Below are 24,810 nucleotides of genomic sequence, written 5' to 3' on the forward strand. Positions count from 1 at the left end.
CCCAGTGAGGACGGCGCTGGGCTTCTGGGAACCGCCCCAGGGCTGGGACGCGGGGAGTACCCAAGGCGTAAAGGGTGGGTTCCAGGATGCTGGGGAAGGCCTGCCGGGACCTGTCATAGAAATCAGAGGCGACGCGATAGGCTGGGGCGTACATCGGGGTGGGGCTTCCAAAAGGGACACGTGCGCGGGCGCAGACGCACTAGTAGGGGAGGGTGGAGTCATCCCACTCCAGCTGGGCTTGCCCGGCTCCACCCTGCCCGCGCCTGCCCCTGCCCACCCCCTCCCCCTCCCCCTCCCCCTCCTCGTCACTGCCCTCGGGGTCGCTGCTGCTGGCGGGGTGGGGCTTCCAAAAGGGACACGTGCGCGGGCGCAGACGCACTAGTAGGGGAGGGTGGAGTCATCCCACTCCAGCTGGGCTTGCCCGGCTCCACCCTGCCCGCGCCTGCCCCTGCCCACCCCCTCCCCCTCCCCCTCCCCCTCCTCGTCACTGCCCTCGGAGTCGCTGCTGCTGGAGCTTAGGTCCTCCTCCTCCTCCTCTTCCTCGGTCTCATCTTCCCCACGCCCTGGGGCTCCGTGTTTCTGGATGGCAGGGAGAGAGGGGAAAAGCTCATCAGGGAGCAAACAGAAGCCGCGCTGGAGCTTAAGTTTTAAGTTTCTCCCTCCATTAAGGAGACATTTAGGGCCCCTTGGAACTCCTTCCCTTGATGCGAAACCCTTGGGCCGGGAGATAGGCTTTCTGGAAGGGAAGTCCTTTGGTGAAAGACCAATCGGAGGGCTAAGGACAGAGACAAGAAATGGCAAATCCCAGGACCCAAACTCAAGGTAAATCGTTGCGTTTTGAACATTGGACATTTAGGCCGATCCCATCCATCATTCAGGGAGGCTTTCGGGCCAAAGTTTCTTTTCTGGCATTTCTGAAACCTATCTACATAGGTGTCCAAGTCTTTAGTGACTTGCTTCTCAATTCGAGGATAGCATTTAAGCTTGTACCCCTCTTCCAGGTGCGAAAATAACGTCTCTGGGAGCAGAAGGTCTTCTAAGCCAAGACTCGGCTGTGCCGCCCCTCAAAAATACTCCTTTCAGAAGGACAAAGTTCACGGTCCTCATTTTCCACGCCTGCCCCTCACCCCCGGGGGTTTGTGTCCTCAAACTCTACCCCATGCTTTTCCAGTCCCCTCCCCCTCCCCCTAGCTTTTTGGCAATTCCAGTCAAATCTTATTTCTGGTTTTATGTTTTGAGTTCATAAACCAGCCATAAAAGATGTGAGCCCATGCTTGGCTACATCCCATCTCTGGAGTGTTTTCTCTTCTACCTTTGCCTCCCCCAGATCCTACTCATTCTTCAAGGCCTCTCTTAGGCGCCAAGAAATCTTCCCTGGACAGCCCCAGAGGCTCTCCCTGCTCATGCTTCCCTGACTGCAGGCATCACCAGGTTCGCCCTTGGTGAGCACGCTCTGGCCGGGTACTCAGATGCTCCAGGCATAATGACCTTGCCTCCTAGGCCCAAGGCTCAGCTCTTTGACGGTGGAAATGCTGGGGTCCCCAAAGTGGTGCGCTCAGCCCTGTACCTACAGCACACGCTGGCTCTGACGTTGGAGCAGGAGGCCAGGTGAGGCGGGGAAACTGGGGACTGGCTGGGATACTTTTCATTCCTCAGTGGCTCCTCCTGACGGCCATTGACTCCCTTGCTTTCTTACTCCTGCCTTTCCCCCCACCCAGCAGCCACGGGCAGACCAAAGGGCCCGACGGAAGCGGCTTTTCTTGATAGTCATATGTCCAGATCAGGGACGTTTGGACACTCACGGGTGGATTCTGGGGGCTGATGGCCAACTGGAAAGATAACTTTAGAATCAGACAGGCGTGGGTTTGAATACTGGTGGTGCCATTACCAGCTCTGGGAGTCTGAGTACTTTACTTTCCCTCTCTGAGTTGGTCCTGCCTTGGTAAATGAGGAGGGTGGCTCCCACTTCACAGGTTGCTGGGAAGACTAAAGGAGGTGGTACGTATTGAGGACCCCGTGCAGGGCTGGCGTGATGGGGGCTCAATAAATGGCAGGTATTACCGTTGGGTTTTTGTATTAACATCTCTGAGCCTTTAAGCGAGCTCTGGGCAGATGAAGCAAAGCCATCTAATTTATACTGGTAGCTAATCAAAAATTCAATACCGAGTCCCTGAGAGTGAGTAAGCTCTGAGCTAAATGCTACATACTGGTAGCTAATCCAGACACTGTGTGGCTGCTTGCCTTAAGAAATGTCTGGTTTTGTTTGTTGGGTGAGAGCAATTCACACGTTTTTAAGCAGTGAATGCATTTGGTGGGTAGGTGTGGCTCACGCAGGTTGAGAGGCTGGAGGAGCCCAGAGCAGGGAAGGACCAGTGGGGCTGGGCTAGCTGGGCAGGGCTCTGGCACAGGAAGGATGGAGCTGGGTGGAGGAGAGGCACCCCGCTCTGAGCTCCCAGCCCCCGCGTGACGATCGTTACCTCCATGGGGTTGACCGTGATAGTGAGCGCCGAGTCGTCCCAATCCATCTCGGCTTCCTTGGCAGCCTCAGACTCCCGGGTGAAGTGCTGGTGGGCGATCCGGACCCGGTACATGCCCATGGCCACGACAAACACCAGCACGCACACGGAGATGATGCTGACCACCGTGGCAACGCTCGGGGCCGCTGGAATGAGGAAGGAATTCGCAGGACGCGGTGAGCGAGGGACTAGCTCACCCTGGGGGTGGAACGCGATTGAAACATCCGCGTGTCGGTTAACATCTGCCCTGCACTGCCCCGTCGGAGAGCTCTGGGTCAGAGCCTCACTCTGTCTGGCCTTCACTTTTTTCATCTCTATAGTAGACTTCATCATTCCTATCCCATGGGTAGTTGTGAGGAGCAAACGAAATCATCGATGTCAGTTGCCACAGAGGCACATAGTAGGTGTTCAGTAAGTGCACATTCTCTTTGATCTCTTGCTTTTTCCATCAAAGCACAGGGCAGCCCCCTTCCCCTCCCCCCGAGAGCTAGAAACTGTGGAGTTCAGTCGGGACAGACAGAAGTGCCCGCCAGATAGGAAGACAATATGGAAGGTACTGGAACAGAAGTAAGGGTGGGAGACTTTGCAATATGGTGCATACGTGTGTGTGAGCATGTGTGAGGGGCTCAGGGAAGGCTACAATACGGCATGTAGCTTTGAGTTGGGTCTAAAGGGACTTGCAAAATTTTACCCCAGCCCTTTGTAACATCTGCTATTATACATTTCTTATAACTTCTCATGTACTTGACCTGCTCCCTCCTGAGGCCGTGAGTGCCTCAGAGCCAGGCCCGTAGCTTCTCCACGGCCGGGCACCTCCTTCAGTTCTGGGCGCCTCTGGCTGCTGCACCCTAACTGTCTGTTGAGTGGACGGTCTTGAGTCACCATCAGCACCTGGTGTCCTGAGGTCCCTCCTCCCAGGTGACCTACCTGAACTGCGCTGGATGCTAGTCTGGAACTCCGGGTGGTGGACAGACTGGAGGAAGGGCGGCTGCACGATGAGGTGGTTGACGTGCTCCTTGTCTGAGACTCTGACCTCATGGAGGACGCTGACCTGAGAAGAGCAGGGAGGGATGCTGTGGACCTGGGGTGGCAGGTGGGCCAGTGGCGGCAGTTCTCCCGAATAAACGAAGTGACTGAATGGGCGGCCCGGGGCTCCCCTCACAGCTGCAGGACTCACTCACCTCCAGGTTGAACTCATTGCTGGTGTAGCGCCCATTGAGTTCCGAGCACTTGATCCTGAACCGCCGGGCCTCCAGGGCAGCTGGACGCCAGTTGCGGTAGCGGATGTGACGTAGCACCTGCTCATAGCGGCTCATGGAGCCCACACCTGTGTCAAGAGACCACACCTGTCATAAGAAGGCAGAAGAGGGGCTGGGGAGACAGGCTGCAGCTGCTGGCGGTGTGGGTCTCCTGAAGTCGGTGAGGGTAAGAGCTCAGGGTGTTTAGGGGCGGACAGTGTGCCAGTGCAGACATTCTAAGGAGCCAGTTAAACGGAAGCACAGAATTTCCACATAGATTGGGCTCTGACCAGCATGTTCGGCCTCAATCTGCCAAATGTTGCTGCAATACTTGCTGAGATCAAACATGATAGGAGCAGGCACCCGCCTACTTTCTACAGATTTCCCCAGGAGTGGAACGGGCGCCAAGTCCCCAGGATACTGGAATCGCTCGCCAAGGGAGGGGCTAGAAGTCCACGCTTTGAGGTCAAGAGTTCCCTCCTGACCCACCTCCACAGGAGACGGAGCTGCCATCACACTCGTGACTCCCTGGACAAGGCCACTGAGAAGGGACCACTGGGTGCAGGACTGAGCACGGCCTTACCGTAGATGGAGTAGCCGGCCGTGGAGTTGGTGGCGTCCAGGTGTCGCTGGTGGAGCTCACTGTGGTTGAGCTCCAAGCACTCCTGTTTGGGGTCCAAGTCCCCTCCCAGCACTAAAATGTCACAGAAATCTAAGTTGTGAAGCATTTCTTCAAAAACTGCTGATTTGGGGGCTGTGGGAAGACAGACACATGGAAAACACAGGAGTGAGGACAGCTCAGATCATGGTCCTGACACATCCTCCTCCTCCTCCGTGACTGAACCCCAGGTTCAGGCTGGGTCAGGAGGAGAGGCTGGGCGATCCCAAATATCACCTCCACGGCTCAGATGGATGTCCAGGCAGCCCTTGAGGCTGGGCGGCACAAATTTATGTGAAGAGCATGAACGCAGCAGTCAAAAGATGTGAATTTGAATACCAGCGCTGCTCCTGAGAAGCCGTATAGTATTAGAGAAACCACCTACCGCTCCATTTCCTTATCTGTAAAGAGGGTAAGGGCATTGAGAGGGTTGAAAACAATGTGTGGCACAGAAGAGATGCTCAAGAAGGATTGGTCTCCTTTGGGACCAGAGATGAGCGCCCCTCTGCCAGGCTCTCATAGCTTTCCCCGCGTGGTCATGGTGGTCATGGTGTGCGCGTCTGTCTCTCCCAGCAGACTCTGAGCTTCTCCAGGGCAGAAACACTTTGCGTGACTAACGCTTCAGTGTCTGAGGGGCTGGCATGGAGCAGTAAGACGACACATTGCTGAAGTGGAGCTGCACTGGTGATACAATTAAATTAGTAAATTGGTCAGTCCAGTCGGCAAGCTGTTGCATCCCTTGGCAGAGCTCCTGGGGGAAGGGCAGGCTGAGACACTCCATCTTCTTCTCCAGGGTGGGCAAGGTGTGGAAGTCAGTGGTGGGCTCCTGCTCCCAGATTTTTTGCCTTTGTGGCACCAACCCTACCATTTACAGAGGACACCCCTCCCCTTTGCCAGTTTATGGAAGGCTGGTCCTAGGGCTGGAGACTAGCCAGTCTGGTCCCTCTTCTTCAGTGCAGTGTGGTGCTGACCAGGAGGTGCCTGCTCCCTACCCCCAGCCCCCAGGGGTGGCCTTTAGTGTGGATGTGGGAGCACTTTCTCCATCACTAGAACTGTCGAATGTCATTGCCGTCTGTGGACTTTATCCTGGCGTCTGTCCCAGGTCCCGGCAGCGTGGCAGTCAGCAGACCCATCTTTCCAACCCTTGTTCCTGTCTTTCTGGTTCCTGGACAGCCTAGCTGTCCTTGCCTGATACTCTGACCCCAAGTTTCCCAGGGGAGTGTCTGAGTATTTGAATGCTGGACAGGTTGGCAGTCCTAAATGAAAATCCTACTTGAAAATAAAAAGTGATTAGTAGTTATGGAGTCCTTGCTATACGCTAGGCACAGTGCAAAGGAAATCCTAACAGACAGACACTAGAGGGGGTACTATTACTATTCCCATTTCACTGATGGCGGAATGGACAGTCCATGGGGTGGGGTGCGGTGCATTGCCTGGGGTCACACAGACAACAGGGGAGGAGCTGGACGGCAACCGTGACCTTCTGATCCCACACTTCGTGAAAGTCTCAACCTCTGGGCCGGTGGTCTTCGAATATTTTTGATCTTGCGGGCTTTTATTGAAAAGTTTGTGAACTAGAGATCATTTAAATAAGTATATTTACTCATTAAGCAGACTGGTGTATTTTGTGCATGATAAAACATTTATGGAAACAAATTTTGAAAGGATTCACAAAAGATGAGAGAGAGAGCTATTTTAAATAATTATTTTATTTTGTTTAATTTTTAAGGGATACCAGAAACATATTTTGCTCTCAACGGATATATGCTGTTATAAATAATTTCGTACACTTACTTTTTAAATGCTTGCCAATCTCAATGGCTTCGTGTAGCGTTGGCATAATCTAAAAGCACGTTAATATACACTTAACGAAGTCTGTCATTAATAATGGTACACGTATATCTCTCTTTCAAATGGCCTGTGGTTTCTGGGTTTTCTTGGGAGCCGTACTCTTGTCAGGTCAGGTCGGGTCATCCTGGCTCCTATGACCCAACTGCTGACTGATTGCTGACCCTAGGTAGGGGGCATGTTCACCCCACCATTTTCCCTCATTCTCTTGCGCTTGCATATGGACAAAATCTTCCATCGGTTTCCCTGATTCCCACTGTGCTGAAGGGACTGTACTGGGCTCAGGGACTTACTGGCAAATCAATAAGTTGGGCTCCGGAGGAGATCCTTGTCTGGTTTAATAAACAGATAATCACCACCGAGGGCTCGCCGGTGTGTATGAGAGAGAGTGCTAGTGGCTGGAAGCGTACAGAGTGGTTGGGCGTGTACAGTACCAGCCTGGGGTCAGGGTGGTGGGGTCTTCTGGAAGAGGGGTTGAAGGTAGAGATTTTTGTCAGCAATAATGGAGAACGGGACAGAGAGGGACCTTCCAGGCTGAGGGTGGAGAGTGAGTAGACATGTAAGCTGACACAGAGGGAGAGAGGGGTGTGATGTCATTGGTACTGAAACAGCACAAAGAGTGAGTCGACGAGGGCAGAGGACGGTGGTGGAGAGGGTCACGGGTGGCAGATGCCATTAGCCTGCTTGTTTACGGCACCCATAATAATGATTATTCTTACAACGATAAAAGTGAAATTTTAAAAGTACTAACAATAGCTCTCGGGCACTTGGCTACGCAGTCTGCATGCACCTCTCATAAACAGAAGGTGAGATGTGGACCCAGATAATTGCTTGTTCCTGCGTTGCCTATAGGCTGATGTCAGGCCTCGGGAATCCGGATACTCTCAGCTACAGCCTGCAGCCACCGCAGTCGGAGGCCCTTCCTTTTCCTGTCTGATATTAGCCACAGATTAGGACAAGAGGGAAAATCACACGACCTAATGCACCTTGGAGTGTAACTGGGAAACCGTCCTGCCCAGACAGGTGGTATAACACCATCTATTTTTGTGAGCTAAGAAGGGACTTCTTAGATGTCTTGCCAGGCATCCCATTTGCTGGGGACCGGCATGGTTTAAGGCAGTGGGTAGTTAGGATTATTATGGAAGCAGCCCTTCGGGAACTCGGGCCCACTGGCACTAGCACATCGTTAGCAGCTGCTTTGGGAGGGGGAGAGGGAGAGTTGAAAACATGCTTTTGGAGGAGGCAGCAAAGGATGGTTCTCAAACTCATATTCCCCCCGTAGATCTGGGCCCCAGGTTTTCCTGCCTTCCTTCCATATCCTTCCGTCCCTCTCCCCACACCAGCCGAATATACTGTAGCTTTCAGTGCAACTCAGTGTTTCTTCCTGGCAGACAATTCAAACTACTTTTACTGAACAGCCCTCCCGACAATGAAACCGTTGGAAAGAACAACTGGAAAGTTCCCTGAGAGTTGAGAGTGATATTGCTGAAGGAGACTTTTACGGTGTATATATTAAGATGCAGCTCTGTTTTTTTCTTCATGCTTCTGTAACTTTTCTTCTCATCACCAAAATAATACACGTGTACTACAGAACATTTTGCAGTTGTGGAGAAGTTAAGGGGAGCAGAAACAAATTGGCTCTTTTCCTGCTTCTCAGAGGATATCACTGTTAGCATTAGGTGTGTTTCCTTCTGGGCATTTTTCTACATTTTTTTTTTTTTGTGGTATGCGGGCCTCCCTCTGCTGTGGCCTCTCCCGTCGCGGAGCACAGGCTCCGGATGCGCAGGCCCAGCGGCCACGGCTCACGGGCCCAGCCGCTCCGCTGCACGTGGGATCCTCCCAGACCGGGGCGCGAACCCAGTTCCCCTGCATCGGCAAGCGGATGTGCAACCACTGCGCCACCAGGGAAGCCCCTCTACATATTTTTTTTCTTGACAGAGTTGCGATCACTCTACACGTAGCTACTCTGTAATTTGCATCTTGCTTTTTTTTTTAACTTATTGTTTGGCATAAGTGCCTTCCCTCCAACATCATACCTCTTCTGTGGGGGTACCACAATTTGCTAAGCCATTCATTCCTCTCTGTTATTTATCTGCATTGTTTCCAGGCTTTTTTGTTCCGTTATCATAAATTACCCCGCTATGGTGAACAATACCTCAGTTGTCCTGAAGTGTAATTGACGAGAATCATACTTTACATGAGAATTTAAGGTTCCACCCCCACCAACCCAGTGTGCGCCTGTACCTGTGGTTTTCAAGTCACTGGGGGCCTCGGCTTTGGCGAAGGTGCTCACAATCTTGATGTCGGGGAAGAGGGTCACCCCTTTGGCGCTTTCAAACTGGGCAGTGGGTCTCCAGAAGCGGTCCGTGCCATGGAGGGTGATCTGGGGCTCGACGGCCTGCAGCACCATCACGTAGGCGTCCACGTCGGGGAGGCTTATACACACATCTTCTCCAAAGCACCTGGGAAAACAGCAGTCACGGCAACTGAAGAGCAAACCCTGGAATCATCTGGCCACGGACAAAGATACATACAGCCACCTCTAGTCCTCGACGAGACATCCTGACTGCCAGAGAACCTCTGAGGATGTCAACAGACATTCAGATTCAAAGCTGCATTTTAGTTAAAACTACTAGCCATCTAGGGACTTGAAAAGATTAGCTCTTGGGTGAAATAGGAATTTTCTATACGAGCAACAAGTAACCATTAGACCTTTAATTATCCTTTAACAAAGTAATCAATGGCAACATTAATTAGACAGCGACTGCTTGTTATGTGCATAAGGATTTGGTAAATAAATTGTTGTCTCGCTGGTTAGTTACAGCCATCTTACTGAGTGAGACCCCAGGGCTAAACTCTCCTGCCTGCCGGAACAGCATATATGTTCTGTCTCTACAAGGATATCACACAAGTGCGGTGCCTCTTCCAGATGTGCCAGCAGACTGCTATTGTAATCATACTCCTTTTTCCTGATACACTGCCACAAAAATATCTGGGAGCCAGAGTGGTGTGACCACAAGAGCAAAGCCTCGGAAGTGAGACAGGCAAGGATCCGTGCCTGGCTCTGTCACTCCTGGGCTGGGAGGCTCTGGGCAAGGGGCACGATTCCTGTGAACCTCAGTCTCTTCATCTATACAGTAGGGATGAATAATTAATTACCTTATAGTAGTAAGGCTTAAATGCAGATGACATGTAGATAGGAAGCTGCCCAAGAGCCTGCATCATGGTTGGATCTCAGTAAATGTTGACAGATCTGACAGTGTCATCAGACCTCATCAGGCATGTGTGTCACTGGCCCTCTCTGCTGATCATCTAGACCAAAGACCTAAGCTAAAATGGAGAAACCCAGGGTCTAGAGAGATGCTCTGTGAATGATGGGGGGACTCCAGCTGGTGGCAGCCATCGACTTGCATCCCTTGGCAAAGTTCCTGGGGGAAGGGCAGGCTGAGACACTCCATCTTCTTCTCCAGGGTGGGCAAGGTGTGGAAGTCAGTGGTGGGCTCCTGCTCCCAGATTTTTTGCCTTTGTGGCACCAACCCTACCATTTACAGAGGACACCCCTCTCCTTGCCAGTTTATGGAAGGCTGGTCCTAGGGCTGGAGACTAGCCAGTCTGGTCCCTCTTCTTCAGTGCAGTGTGGTGCTGACCTGGAGGTGCCTGTTCCCTACCCCCAGCCTCCAGGGGTGGCCTTTAGTGTGGAGATGGGAGCACTTTCTCCATCACTAGAACTGTCCAATGAAATTGCCGTCTGTGGACTTTATCCTGGCATCTGTCCCAGGCCCCGGCAACATGGCAGTCAGCAGACCCATCTTTCCAACCCTTGTTCCTGTCTTTCTGGTTCCTTTTTCTGGCTCCAGGTGCCAGATGACTCCCTTTCTGCTTCTCAGGAGTTTTTCTGGGGTCCCCTTCCTAGCTGCCCTCCCAAGCAGCTGTTTGGCTGAGAAATGATTTGATAGGCCAGTAAGGGTGTTATTTAAAGGTCACAATGATAGTCTTATCTCCTTAATTTAACTCTGATCCCTGGGGACAAGAACCATGCCTTTTCTTTCTCTTGCATACTCATGGTATTTAGGAGCTCTATCAAGGCTAGGTTGGTTAATTTAATTCAATTAATAAACATTTGTTGAGCATGATACTATACAAAGAAAAATCCTAAAGATGCTACCAAAATCTATTAGAACTAATAAATGAATTCAGTAAGTTGCAGGATACAAAATTAATATACAGAAATCTGTTGCATTTCTGTACACTGACAACAACCTATCAGAAAAAGAAATTAAAAAACAATCCCATTGACAATTGCATCAAAAAGAATAAAATACCTAGGGATAAATCTAACCAAGGAGGTAGAAGACCTCTACTCAGAAAACTACAAGACATTGATGAAAGAAATTAAAGACATTACAAACAAATGGAAAGATATACCATGCTCATGGATTGGAAGAATTAATATTATTAATATGACCATACAACCCAAGGCAATCTACAGATTCAATGCAATCTCTATCAAAATGCCAATGGTATTTTTCACCAAACTAGAACAAATAATTCTAAAATTTGTTTAAAACCATAAAAGATCTCAAATAGCCAAAACAATCTTGAGAAAGAAGAACGAAGCTGAAGGTATCACACTCCTGACTTCAGACTATGCTACCAAGCTAGAGTAATCCAAACAGTATGGTATTGGCACAAAAACAGACACATAAATCAATGGAACAGAATAGAGAGCTCAGAACTGAACCCATGCATATATGGTCAATTAATCAATGATAAAGGAGGCAAGAATATAAAATGAGGAAAAGACAGCTTCTTCAATAACTGGTGTTGGGAAAACTGGACATCTACATGCAAAAGAATCAAACTAGATTACTTCCTCACACCATACACAAAAGTAAACTCAAAATGAGTAAGACCTGAAACCATAAAACTCCTAGAAGAAAGCATAGGCAGTATGCTCTTTGACATCGGTCTTAGCAATATTTTGTTGGATGTGTCTCCTCAGGCAACGGAGACAAATGCAAAAATAAACCCATGGGACTACATCCAACTAAAAAGCTTTTGCACAGTGAAGGAAACTATCAACAATATAAAAAGCCAGCCTGATGAATAGGAGAAGATATTTGCAAATAATCTTATATAGTAAGGGGTTAATATCCAAAATATACAAAGAATTTATACAACTCAACAGCAAAAAACAGATTACCCAATTAAAAGATGGGCAGAGGACCTGAATAGACATTTTTGCAAAGAAGACATACTGATGGCCAACAGACACATGAAAAGATGTTCAACATCACTAATCATCAGGGAAATGTGAATCAAAACCACAATGAGATATTACCTCACCCCTGTCAGAATGGCTAATATCAAAAATAAAATAAATAAAAAGTGTTGGCGAGCATGTAGAGAAAAGGAAACCTCTAAACACTATTGGTGGGAATGTAAATTCGTGCCACCACTATGGAAAACAGTATGGAGGTTCCCCCAAAAAACTAAAAATAGAACTGCCTATAATCCAGCAATTTCACTTCTGGGTATTTACCTGAAGAAAATAAAAATGGTAATTCGATAAAATATATGCACACTAATGTTCATTGCAGCATTATTTATGTTAACCAAGATATGGAAGCAACCTAACTGTCCAAGGATAGATGGATGGATAAAGAAGATATGGTTTTATATATTTATGGTGTGTGTGTGTATATATATATATATATATTTGTATATATATATAGTATATATATATTTATGATATATATTTGTAATATGGTATATATTTAACACATATATTAATACTATAATAATAATAAATGATGTATATATATATATATACACACACACAATGGAATATTACTAAGTCATGAGAAAAAAATTAAAATCTTGCAATTGGCAACAACACGAATAGATCTAGAGGGTGTTATGCTAAGTGAAATAAGTCAGACAGAGAAAGACGGTATGGTTTCACTTAAATGTGGAATCTAAAAAACAAAACAAAAACAAACTCATGGATTCACAGAACAGGTGGTTGCCAGAAGGGAGGGGGTTGGGGGTGGGGTGAAATAGGTGAAGGAGATTAAGAGGTATGCACCTCCAGTTATAAAATAAAAAATCCACAGGAATGTAACATACAGCATAAGGAATATGGTCAATAACATTGTAATAACTCTGTATAGGGACATATGGTTACCAGACTTATCATAGTGATCATTTCATAGTGTATGTAAATATCAGATCACTAAGCAGTACACCTGAAACTAACAAAACATTGTATGTCAACTATATTTCACTTAAAAAAAAAACAACAAAAAGGAACACAGATCCATTGGGGTGTCCTCATAGGGAGAGCAGAGAAGCTGCCAATAGTTGAAGAGAGGTGAATCCTGTTTTGTGAGGGAACATTCCCAGGGACCACCCCTGATGCCCTGGCTGAGCCCCAGGCTGCCCAGCGTCCACTCACTGGACCTTGGAAGAGACTTTCAGGCGCCGCACACCCGCGGTTGGGAACTGCCTGGAGTTGATGTAGGAGACCTTCTGGAGGGCACGGTTGATGTTCCCAATGTCGTCACCTTCCATCACCAGGACAGACTGCGAGGGGTTGAAATGATACTGGAAGACAGAAAGCAGTATCACAGGAGAGAATGATCAACCATGTACCCCGTCTCACGGAGACCCTCCATCTCCATGCCACTAAGGCCCGCACAGGCATCTCCAGAGCATCTGCAAGTGCAGGAGCTGTGTGCACAGGTAACTGTTTTAACCCCTCAAGCAATCCCTGCTGCCCTCTGGTGGGCTTCGGGACCCTCCTCTGTAAGATTCCTCGTGGATTATAAACTCCTGGTAATGCCACCGGGAGCCACAGGATGAATTCTGAAATCCCCAGTGCTCTTGGGGCCCAGCCTTTGGTGGGCTCATGCTCTGGGCTACTATGGGGTCCTCCCCAGAAACTTTCAGCTCTTGGACTGCCACCCCCTCAGCTCATAGCCCGGAAACCTGGGGCTTTTGTTCCTTTTGCTGTCTTGACTTTGGCCTTGAACTGCTCCTCCATTCACCCTGCACTCCACCTCCTGACCCATGACCCATCTTTTTAGTTTCCAACCTTAAAGTTCATTTTTAAGTTAATGGCCTTCCTTCTCTCTTAGATCTGATTCTTGGTCTTGCCTTCTAGGTGCTAAACTCTGGTTTCCCATGAGTTTTAATCACTTGCTGTTTACATGCCTGCCAGCTGCCCTAGGTTTGTTATCTATCTATCCTATCCTGGGTCCCTGGTATCCCACGCTGGGTGAAGGCCCAGGGGCTACGATGCTCCCCCACTGAGTCACTTGGGTCCTCAAACCAGATAAAGTAGATCCAGACTTGTCTCTTCCGTGGTGTTCCCAGCAGTTACTCTTCTTTGAATGGAGCATGAAGCATATATGTTCAAATATATATATGTGCTAAGTGAAAGTGTCCATCTTATTCCTATCTCCTGTCCAACCAATTTCCTCAACCTTATCCCACAGGTGATCACGGTTCCATTAATTTCTTAGTGACAAATTGCATTATTGTTCAAAATTAGTTGTTTCCCCTCCCGGTGAGATGCTTATACAAGCCTGTCAACAGGCTTGATCACGTGATTTATGGTACGCTTCCATACAGGATATATATTTTTGTCCTGTTGCGCTCAATAGTGGTCATGTGGCTTGCTTGGCCAACAAAAAGTGGGCAGAAGTATTGTTTGGTTCACACCCGGGTGGTAGATTTAACAGCCAGTGAATTCATGGTGCCATGTCCCTCTCCTTCTGCCATGAAATCTGCAAAGTTCCCTAATGGTCTATCAGCCTGGGTCTTACAGTGAGGGGGGCAGAGCTGCAGCCAGTCTTTAATGGGCATGAAGTGCACACAATAAAAAAAAAAATTGCTGTATAATTCACTGAAATTTTAGTCACTTGTTACTGCAGCATAACCTAGCCTATCCTGACAGTTATACTTAAGCATTTTATGAATATATAATCAATGAATATAGATTCCCATTTTTCTCCTTTCTTACACCAAAGGTAGCTTGTTACATACTATACTGTACTTTGCTTTTTTTCACTTAGCTTTTGTCTTGGAGATCTTTTATTTTTTTTAAAGTTGTATAATATTATTTAATATTAAATAATTTATTTAACCAGTCTCCTAATGTGAACATTGGGTTATTTCCAGTCTTATACTAATAATGGCACAATGAATAATCTTATATATATAACATTTCCTAAGTGTGTAAATTTATCTGTAGAATAAATCCCTACAAGGAAAATTGCTAGGTCAAAGCGTATATGCAGTTTAAATTTTGACAAATGTTGCAAATTTTCCATTGCTAGGGATTATACCAATATGCTTTCCCTCTCATAGCATATGAGAATGTTCTTTCAAAACCTCAACAGCAGAGCATGCTGTCAAACTTGGGACTTTTGCCAATAGGTGATAAATACTATCTTAGTGTCGTTTTATTTTACATTACTCTTTCCATGAAGTAGATTGAGTAGATTGAGTGTGTTTTCAAGCTTTTAAGGGAAAAATCTATCTGTATTAGCTTTTCCCTGATATGACTCGGATGTCTTTACAAGAGTTCCTGTTCTGTGTCCGGACCCTATCAGGAGGTAGTTATCTCATGAGTACTGTGGTGCCGTTGTCCCGCATAATAAGTCCATTGCATTGTGACCCCCAGCCAACTGATAGCTCAGTCTTCGTCTCTTTCAACTCTCATGTGAGTGTTTCATTGTTACCTCCTCCTTGAAGCCTCCCCAGCTTGCCTCACTTAGGCCCCCACTGAGCTCCTATAGCGCTATGAAATGGTAGTATAATTATTATAGTGCAGTGACTACCAGCTCACTGAGGACAGGGGCTCTGACTGTTATCCCCGAATCTCAGAACCTTGTCCTAGTGCCCCGGAAGCCCCTGTTAGATGAATGAGTGAATGGCCCCCTGCTGCCCTCACTGTTCTTCTTTCCCTATGATCCAGTTTCCTCCTGTCCTCAAAGCCCTGAGCAGGGTCTCTCTGAGCTGCGACGTCTGGTCACAAGCACTGTTCCCTATGCTGGATTCAGGAGCCCCTGGGCATATGCACAGGTGACGCTATAGTCGGCCTCTTGTTGGTCTCTCTCTTGCTGGGGCTGACTCACTAGCTTCGCGTGCTCAGCCGTGAAGATGCCACATGCTGGTGAATCATCAATAGTTCTGAGTGTTTTACAGATCACCCGTTTCTCATTTGAGCAGATTGAAAGTCATTCTTCTAAATATACCACTTAAGTTTCCATGTATTTTGCGCTCTCCCTGTCCCTGCCAACCCCTGCTGTAGCAGTCTTTTGGTGCTTTTGCTGTCTGTCTGTTTGCCCCCCACCAGCAGACTGTGAGCACCTCGAGGGCAAGGTCCACTGACTTTTTTCAGCATCCAGAGGGTCCAGTACACGACAAGCATGAGACAAGATGATGCCCCCTGCAGAGAAGGCCAATCTGAGCCTTGGCTAATCTGAGCCTCTGTGCACACCCCGAGCCGTGCACGAGGGCTGAACAGGAAAATCAAGCAATTCATCCAGAAGGATGGACTGGCCAGCAACCCGTGGCATCAGCAGAGGGCACTCCCATTGAAGCCTCCTAGGGAGAGGACGGGTTAGGGAATGTGTTGGATCTCTAGTGAATCCCCAAGTCTGGCTGCCAGAGCATCCCAAAGACTGCCACAGGGCTTGAGGTGGGCACTGGCTAGCCATCAACACAGTTCTTGCAGGATCAATTAAGCCCTCCACTAGAATAGGTTTTGCTTGTATGTTTGTGTTGTCTTCCATGGCATGACTGAGGGTCGGTCTCTGGTTTTGCGGGACACAGGGTGGTATTGGCATTTCCACAGGGGCAGAAGATGGCTTCCTGGGGACCTAGCAAAAGGTGACAGCACTCACTTTCCCTGAAAAGCTGGGCTGTAGCCACAGTGGTTCCTTTCTCTGAACCAAGAAGAGGTTAGACAGATGGTCTTAGCAGAATGGTCAGCTGTCCTGGAGGGTCAGGCTGGGACATCGGTGAAGTCCCTGCCAAAAGCCCTGGCCTGTTCTTCGAGGACAGGCTGGCTGTGGCCCTCCAGGCACCTCGCCCTCCCTGCCAGCTCCTCTGGGCTGGGACAGATGAAGATTCCCTGCAATAGAGGCTCTTCTTTTGCAACTGTCACCCAGGATTACTTTTCAAAAGAAGCTGGGGCATCAGCAATGCCAAGTGCAAGGTCAGCCCAGCAGGAGAAGGGAACTGTGATTTGTTGAGAGCCTAGTTATCAGGTTTTCTAGGGGAGATCTGTATCTATATCTATATCTATATCTATATCTATATCTATATCTATATATCTATATCTATATGTCTCATCTGCATGTGTATCTTTGCTATATCTGATATATAAATATATGTAAAGATATATAAACTATATATGTTATTCAATTCTTACATCACTACAAAATAATACTAAGTCCATTTTACACACGAGGAAATTGGGGCTTAAAGGATTAAAGTACCTTGCCCAAGGTCACCCAGGTCATGAATATCCGTACTGTGCTTTGAACCTAGGAGGGTTTTGTCCCAAAGTTTTTGCTCTTTCCCACTCTTCCACACTAGAGATGACAGTTTGGCAGGGCTGACGCTATGAACATCAGAAGTGTGTATTCTTCAGGAATGTGGCGATTCCACAGTGTCTCATATGGATACATAACAACAACCACTTCGATCATGTGATGACTCCAGACATGCTGGAGAAATAGCCGGAAATATGCATGATCCAGGGGGAAACAAGTGAGAAGAGGAACCCATGTGGGACCCTGTGAGTAGACGGGATGTTTCCTTAATCACGGCAGGCCCTCACGTTTTTGGACTAGCCAGAGGGGAGGGAGGAGGCCAGGAGCCAGTAGAGAAAATACTAGTCATTATTCAAAAAAGAAATGAGGGACAGAGGAGGAAAGGCAGGGAGGAAGCAGTTTTCATAATTTTCAAGAATGCCTTCTAATCTGAGTCGTGTGGTGGAAAGAGCCTAGACTTATTTTGTCCAAGTCCCTGAGCCCCAACCTCCTTATTTCTGAAATGGGGTCATAATATTTAATTTGTTGTGAGGAGTAGGGATAATGAGGTTAAAATAGCCCCCGGTGGGTGCACCGTAACATCGCGTGTGTTATCATTAACTTCTCATACAGTGAACTAGTTCTGGCCCGCCGCGCCCTAAGGATGGGAAAGGGTCGTTTACAGTGACTGGTTCTGAGCAGGTGGTGTTCTAAAAAGTCAGATGAGCCTCGTCCACTCCCCACAGCTCTGGGTGCCACTTCATTTAGCACTTCCTCTTTCACAGGCTAGGACCGCTATGTAGGAATTGCTATGGTTCTTAATTTATACTTCTAAGAATGTGTGGCTTTTAAGTCCAGCATCTTTGGTTTATTTGTTCTGTGGTGCTTGGAATCCTGCAACTGTGGCCCCATGGGATGGTCCAGAGCAGAGAAGATCCACGCAGAGGCAGGGAGCAAATCCAGAATCAGAGAGGGGACAGATTCTGGATCTGTTGGAGGACAGATTTCACTGGCTTGACAAAACACTGAGGGAACAATACAAACAGTAGACCAAGGATCAAACCCCAGGCTCTGCCTGTGAGGATATCTGTATGAAATGTGCCGTGAGGGGCTTGCCTGGGCCAGCTGCCACGAAATTGACAGGTGGAATGCTGGCCTTTGCAGTACAGGCGGTCTTGTGAGTTTCCTTCAGACAGGTGATTAGCTATGGAGAGCACCTGTGTGTTTGTGTTTCATGCATGTTAAACAATGTTCTGGAAAGTCATTCATGCTTTTCCCTGCCTGTGTACCCCTCCCATCTTCCCCCTCTGACCAGGGCTCCAGGGTGAGCATTCTGAACCCCACGCCTGTCCAGATCATGCTCCCTTGCACGGAGCCCTTCAATGGTTGCTTGTTGCCAACAGAGAAAAAAAGTAAACACCAGACATTAACAAGGCCCCATGACCTGGCCTCTGCCTACCTCTCTGGTCCCACTTTCTAGCTTTCCTCCTGCAGTTTGGGCACTTGTAACACTGGCTTTCTGCCTCGAGTGACCGCCCTGCCCTCTCCCTTGCCACCCACTGCCTGCCTTTTTCCTGGTTGGTTCTTTCTTACCCATCCTAAACAATACGCTCAGACTTCACCTCCTCCAAGGAGCCTTTCCTCACTGCTGTTGCTCTGGTTCTGAAGCTCTGGAGCAGAACTGCCTGGGATCACATTCTGGCTCTGCTCCTGACTCACTCTGGGATCCTTGGCAACTTTCCTTTCTCTTCCAGGCCTCCATTCCTCATGTGCAAAATGGGAAGATTCATGGTACGTCTATCATAGGTTGTTCTGGGGCTTAAGTGAGTTAAACCCATAAAGGTTTTAGAACAGTACCTGGTACCCAGGAGACCCTCAGGAAATGTCAGTGCTCATAATCATTGGCGCACCGGATTACAGGTGTCTGCTTGGGCCATTGAGTGCCCCAGAGACAATAATCTTGGAACATTCATTTTCGTGTCCCTCTCCCCAGCCCAGAACCAAATTATACGGGTGTCCGCGGAATGTTTGCTGAAGTGACTGCAACGTGAAGTCGAGGCATGATTTGCCCAGATCACTGGTCCCTCCAAGGCCAGAGCCCCACAGGCAGTCGGCCGCTGAAAGCGTAAATGAGAGGGCCCTCTGTTGGAGGGGTGACCCCTGTCCAGGAGAGGCAGGCCTGGGGTAGGGAGGCTGGACAGCTCCACGGGCAGTGCTGAGTGGGGACGGATGGGAGGTGGTGGGAAACCTCTGTTCTGGTCACTCTCTCCTTGGGAAACCTTCACAGCCGCTGGGGCCTCATGAGGCTGTCCAGTGTCCCTGGAGACAGAGGGTGGGCCGCCCTCACTCCCAGAGAGGAGGCCAAGGGGCTGCCTGCTGTCACTGGGGTCTGCTATGAGGGAGCGGGGGCTGTGATGATGTTTACCCTGCTCTTTGCTCAGGACCCCGAGGTCTGATGCGGGCAGACGCTCCTTGGTCCAGGTGAGGCCAGATCTATCCCTGTCCATCGTGGGCGGGCAGGTGCTTGATGAGGACAGCCAGCCACATCCTGCGCCCCTCAGGAGGAGCTTTTCTCAAAATGCAGCTTGGATTCCCTTGGATCATTTGAAGAGTTTTATTTTGTGTGGATGACAAAATCGTGAATCTGTTCATATTCCCTCTGGCAGCCAGACATTGCCTGGAGCCCAATCTGGGCCTCAACTTAACAACATAAGACCCAGTGACCTCTGCATCTGCTTTCTAATTCCACCCACCCCGGGGCGACCTTTCTTTGTAATTAGTAGTTTCCATGATCCAAACTTTTAATCCTACACTTCTGTATTTCTGAAAGTTATGCTTCCATGCTCCCTCAGTTCCTTTGGGCAAATAAACAACAAAGCAACCCACCAACCCAGGAAACAATGAAATATAACAACTCCCTCCAGGTAGACATTGAACGTGTGCCTGCTTTTGTGCACTGAACCGATTACACTCGAGGGCTTCATCTAGGAATTGCAGGAGACGGCACAGAGTCTGTTGTGCGGCCACGGTCACCAGTCTCCCTGCTGTGGCAGCACCTTTGCCATGGTACCAGCTCGGTGTGACGTGGCAGGAAATGACTCTGCTTCCAGGATTGCACTGGTGTTTAACAGCCTGTGCCTGACAAAGCACCGTCTCACCGGGAGCATTGCTGGCTCCTTCCTTACCTTTATTCCTTGGCCCAGGCTTTCCAGGGAATTGATATCCAGCCCTTCCTTGCAGGCCTGCAGGCAGGAAATCACCTTCTGACTGTCCATTTTGCCAGGGCGGATGGTGAGACTGGCCAGGCTGCCGTGGAAGAATTGAGCAAAGCGCGGCTTGGTGACTTCTCCTCCTAAAAGATAAAGAAGCATCGTTATTTGCCCTGCGGACACTGGGTAGGAAACGTCGCTTCAAGGCGCCATCTGGCTGGGGAGCCAAGAACACAGTGGCTGCATCCCCTAAACCCGAGCTTTTCCTTCCAAGTGGTGAGCGCAGAGTTGTGAAGCCCGAGTCTCAAGAGGATGTCATTGGCCGCCAAGACCTTGGCACTCTTCCAGGTGCACCTATTTAGGAATCTGGAATTCCTGAATGTAAAACATTTACTTTCAGAGGCACGGGATGTCTTAAAAGACAGGAAGGGCCTACAGAGTAAAAGTAGGAGAGAGAGAATCTACCAGTGATGAAAGACGCACCGTGTGCCAGGCTGTCTGCTGGGGACTTCACCTGAGCGAGCCTGCAAAGAAGGGATCATTGTTTCCAACTGACAGATGAAGAACCCTGGGACTCAGAAAGGTTGAGGGACTTGCCCCAGGACACACGGCTAAATGCTGGAGCTGGTACTCTAGTGGTGTATGTGACTGCAGAGCTGGCATTTGCTCTCCTGTATTTATTCCACAGAGAGGCTGGCATGCGATTGAGGGGGTCCTGAAAGCCCCATGTCCCTGGGTTCTGGCTCTCTCACAGCGAGCTGATTTCACATCAGTGCAGATCCAGGTTCTCTGGCATATAAGGGCTTCCTTGATTCTCTTCTACCTCTGACCTTCTTCTCATCACCTAAGAGTTTTTTTTTTTACTGTTCCCTGTACTGGCTGTGCTGAGTCCTGTCTGAGTCCAGGTCGGCTCTTCTGCATGTGAGATTGTTCAGCGCGGCTTGTGTTGCAAAGGCAGCCTGGAAGCCACCTCTTGACATTTTTCTCCCTCGTTTCCTTAAAATAAAAGCCCCCCTAAGGTCCATTGGAAGCCTCACCTCCTCCACGAGGCCCTCCCCACTGACTTCACTGAGCACAGACCCCTTCCATCCTTGGGCAGCTTATGTCAATGATCTTAGTCTTGATCTGGCACTTCTCTTTGTTCAGAGAGGTAGCTGAATGTACAGGAACGATGGATCTGGGTGGAAATCCAGCTTCGCTAATTCCCTGAGGAGGTTCTATTGCCTCTCTGAGCCTCCACTTGCTTGTAGGGGACATTGCTGGGTTTTGCCTCCTGGTTCTCCTGCGCTGTCTCAGGAGTGGCCCCCATCAGTGTGCTCCATGAGAAACCTCCCTGTGAACAGCTTTCCCCAGCATCTGGAGGGCAGGTTCCTGGAAGGTTCTGCCAGAGTAACACCACAGCGATTTCTCTGCCCTTCAGTGAGCCACGCTGTGTCAGCAAAGTCTGGACCTCTGCCTGGGTGGCAGAGAGCTCTCCACAGTGTGTTCTTTCTCAGCCCTAGGGAGGGTGGGTGTCCTGATATCTGCATGCCTATAGCCTTCAGAGTTCTCTCTACTTAGCAGCTAATCCTTCATTATTCTAATACGCTGTTATAGTTAATAATTTTTTATATTGCCTTGTTGAAATTACTGTGTGGTTTCTCTCTCCTGACTGGGTCCAGACTGATACACCCTCTAGGTTTGCACACATACATTTGCTCACACCCGATCCTCTCACACTGAGATACCACCTCCAGACTGCTCAGATCAGGCAGATCCCACTGGTTCTTCAAGGCCCCTTAAGCCCCCTGCCTACCTTGTCCTCTCCCTGCTGTGAGCCTGGAACACAATAGTTCATTTTAATGCACCCTCACAGCACAGCATCGATAGTTAATGTATGTGTGCTTTATGTCTTCGATAGCCTATAAGGGGTGGTTCTTGACTTCGGCTACACATTTTAATCACCTGGGGATATTTTAAAAGATAAACTGACCCTGGTGAGGGGTCCTACCCCCAGAGATTGTGACCTAACTGGTGTGGGGATTTTTTTAAAAAATTGAAGTATAGTTGATTTACAACGTTGCGTTAGTTTCAGTTATATGGCACAGGTTCTTTTCCCCTATAAGTTATTACAAAATATTGAATATAGTATAGTTCCCTGTGCTATATAGTAGGTCCTTGTCGGTTATCTATTTTCTATATAGTAGTGTTCATATGTTAATCCCAACCTTCTATTTATCCCTCAGCCCTGTTCTTTCCCCTTTGGTAACCATAAGTTTGTTTTCTATGTCTGTGAATCTCTTTCTGTTTTGTAAATTAGTTCATTTTTATCTATTTTTTTTTTAGATTCCACATATAAGTGATTTTATAATATGATATTTGTCTTTGTCTGACTTAACTTCACTTAGTATGATCATCTCTAGGTCCACTCATGTTCCTGCAAAATGGCATTATTTCATTCTTTTTGATGGCTGAGTAATATTCCACTCCATATATATACCACATCTTCTCTATCCATTCCTCTGTCTATCTCTTTCAGGTGAATCAAACATGAAGTCAAGGTTAAGAACCATTGGGCTATACACTTCTTGAGGCCAGGCTTCTGCATACTCCTTGAGTCAGCTCTCTCCTTTATGCCACCCACAGGCTTACTCTTGCCCCTCTCCATACGCTGCTAGAATTTATTGTTTAAGTCTGTCTCCTGGATGGCAGGGAATACTCATGCAGGATTCACTGTAATGAAGACAATACTGAACAGGTATTAGGGGCTGAGGGCTGCCCCAGGCACTTTGCACAAGTTGGCTCATTTATCCCTCTCAATAACATGGGCCCCTGTCCCTGTGTCATCAAGCATCTTGCACCCTGCCTGGCACACAGCAGACACTTCATAATTGTTTGCTGAATTGAAGAAGATGGTCCAGCAGAGTTGTAGACCTGTGGTGCCTCTCCAGCATCCATCTCACTCCCGTCTTCTTGCAAGCCCTGAGGTTTGGGGGGTTGACTTGAGTTCCAGGGATGGACTCTGTTTAGTCAAAGGTAATCAGGTTATTCCATCTCCATTGCTCCAGGGACAGAATGAGGCATATACTTGGTACCCCTCAAACCAAGATGAAGCCAATCAGCATCTGGCATCCAAAAAGCCATAGGAGTTGGTCTAGGGATAATCATAAGACCAAATTTAAGCCAGTGAGATGAGCGGAGAAATTGATTGGCAGCCTCTGGGAAAAGAGCTTCCATCTTCTCTCTAGAAAGTTTCTGGAACCTACTCTTGCTCTCTTTCCTTGGAGATCATTAGGTGAAGATAGAAGGCTGAGAGCGGCTGCAGCCATCCTGCAAGCAGACCAGGGACAACCAAGGCAATTCCTGGAAGGGGCGGAGCCAGGAGAGTAGAGCAGGCTGAGCGAACCCTGAGCAGACCTCCACTGCTTTACCACGGGGTGTCCTCAGCTGTGGCAGCCAATCATCCATCTTTACAGCTTAAGCTGCTTTAATTCAGACCGTTGTTACTTGACACCCAGAGCATCTTCACATTGGAAATGAAAGGAGAAGCCTCTATTGAAGTGATCAGTCCACAGATTTGGCTTTGAGGGATGACCTGAGGTGGCCATGGCTTTGGGTATGGGGCAGCCAATGTGAGGTCTTTGGATTTAGGCCCTCGAAGCCCTCAAGGATAGGGCGCTCCTCACAGCCATTAGCATGTCCCTGCCCTAGTAAAGGGACACTTCTGTTGACCTGCAGGAAGAAGGGTGTGAGCCTGGGTCTGAATGGTAGAGCGACCACTCTCCAAGGCATCCAGGTGGTCATCCCTTCCCTGCCTTGTCTCCCACTTGGAGCAGCAGATCCAACAACAACTCTCAATTACTGGCATGAACTATGTGCCCAATGCTGTTGAATCTTCATCAAACACTTGGGAGGTAGGTTCTTATTCTTATTTATTTATTTATATCTTTATTGAAGTATAATTGCTTTACAATGTTGCGTTAGTTTTTGCTGTATAACAAAGTGAATCAGCTATACGTATACATATATCCTCATATCCCCTCCCTCTTGCACCTCCCTCCCACCCTGCCTATCCCACCCCTCTAGGTGGACACAAAGCACCGAGCTGATCTCCCTGTGCTATGCGGCTGTTTCCCACTAGCTATCTATTTTACATTTGGTAGTGTATATATGTCCATGCCACTCTCTCACTTTGTCCCAGCTTACCCTTCCCCCTCCCCGTATCCTCAAGCCCATTCTCTACTAGGTCTGTGTCTTTATTCCTGTACTGCCCCTAGGTTCTTCATGACCATATTTTTGTTTGTTTTTTAGATTCCATATATATGTGTTAGCATATGGTGTTTGTTTTTCTCTCTCTGACTTACTTCACTCTGTATGACAGACTCTAGGTCCATCCACCTCACTACAAAAAACTCAATTTCGTTTCTTTTTATAGCTGAGTAATATTCCATTGTATATATGTGCCACATAATCTTTATCCATTCATCTGTTGATGGACACTTAGGTTGCTTCCATGTCCTGGCTATCGTAAAGAGAGCTGAAATGAACATTGTAGTATGTGACTCTTTTTGAATTCTGGTTTTCTCAGGGTATATGGCCAGTAGTGGGATTGCTGGGTCATATGGTAATTCTATTTTTAGTTTTTTAAGGAACCTCCATACTGTTCTCTATAGTGGCTGTATCAATTTACATTCCCACCAACAGTGCAAAAGGGTTCTCTTTTCTCCACATCCTCTCCAGCATTTATTGTTTGTAGACTTTTTGATGAGGGCCATTCTGACTGGTGTGAGGTGATACCTCACTGTAGTTTTTATT

General features: G+C 48.2%; 1 protein-coding gene across 2 annotated transcripts in view; it reads right to left on the reverse strand.

Annotated features, from left to right (window-relative positions):
• Positions 1–347: 347 nt before the first annotated feature.
• Positions 348–24,810, reverse strand: part of CLSTN2 (calsyntenin 2) — a 675,719-nt gene continuing 651,256 nt past the window's right edge. For both annotated transcript variants that reach the window (XM_028489282.2, XM_055086617.1), the window contains 8 exons: positions 19,993–20,159; positions 12,718–12,866; positions 8,505–8,722; positions 4,338–4,508; positions 3,698–3,843; positions 3,444–3,567; positions 2,478–2,662; positions 348–579 (listed from right to left, as the gene is read on the reverse strand). In XM_028489282.2, the coding sequence (XP_028345083.1) occupies positions 379–579; positions 2,478–2,662; positions 3,444–3,567; positions 3,698–3,843; positions 4,338–4,508; positions 8,505–8,722; positions 12,718–12,866; positions 19,993–20,159 (1,361 nt within the window). In that variant the 3' untranslated portion in view covers positions 348–378. The remainder of the gene's footprint in view (positions 580–2,477; positions 2,663–3,443; positions 3,568–3,697; positions 3,844–4,337; positions 4,509–8,504; positions 8,723–12,717; positions 12,867–19,992; positions 20,160–24,810) is intronic.

Source organism: Physeter macrocephalus, chromosome 1 (assembly GCF_002837175.3).
Source record: "Physeter macrocephalus isolate SW-GA chromosome 1, ASM283717v5, whole genome shotgun sequence".
In the NCBI taxonomy this organism is placed as follows: domain Eukaryota; kingdom Metazoa; phylum Chordata; class Mammalia; order Artiodactyla; family Physeteridae; genus Physeter; species Physeter macrocephalus.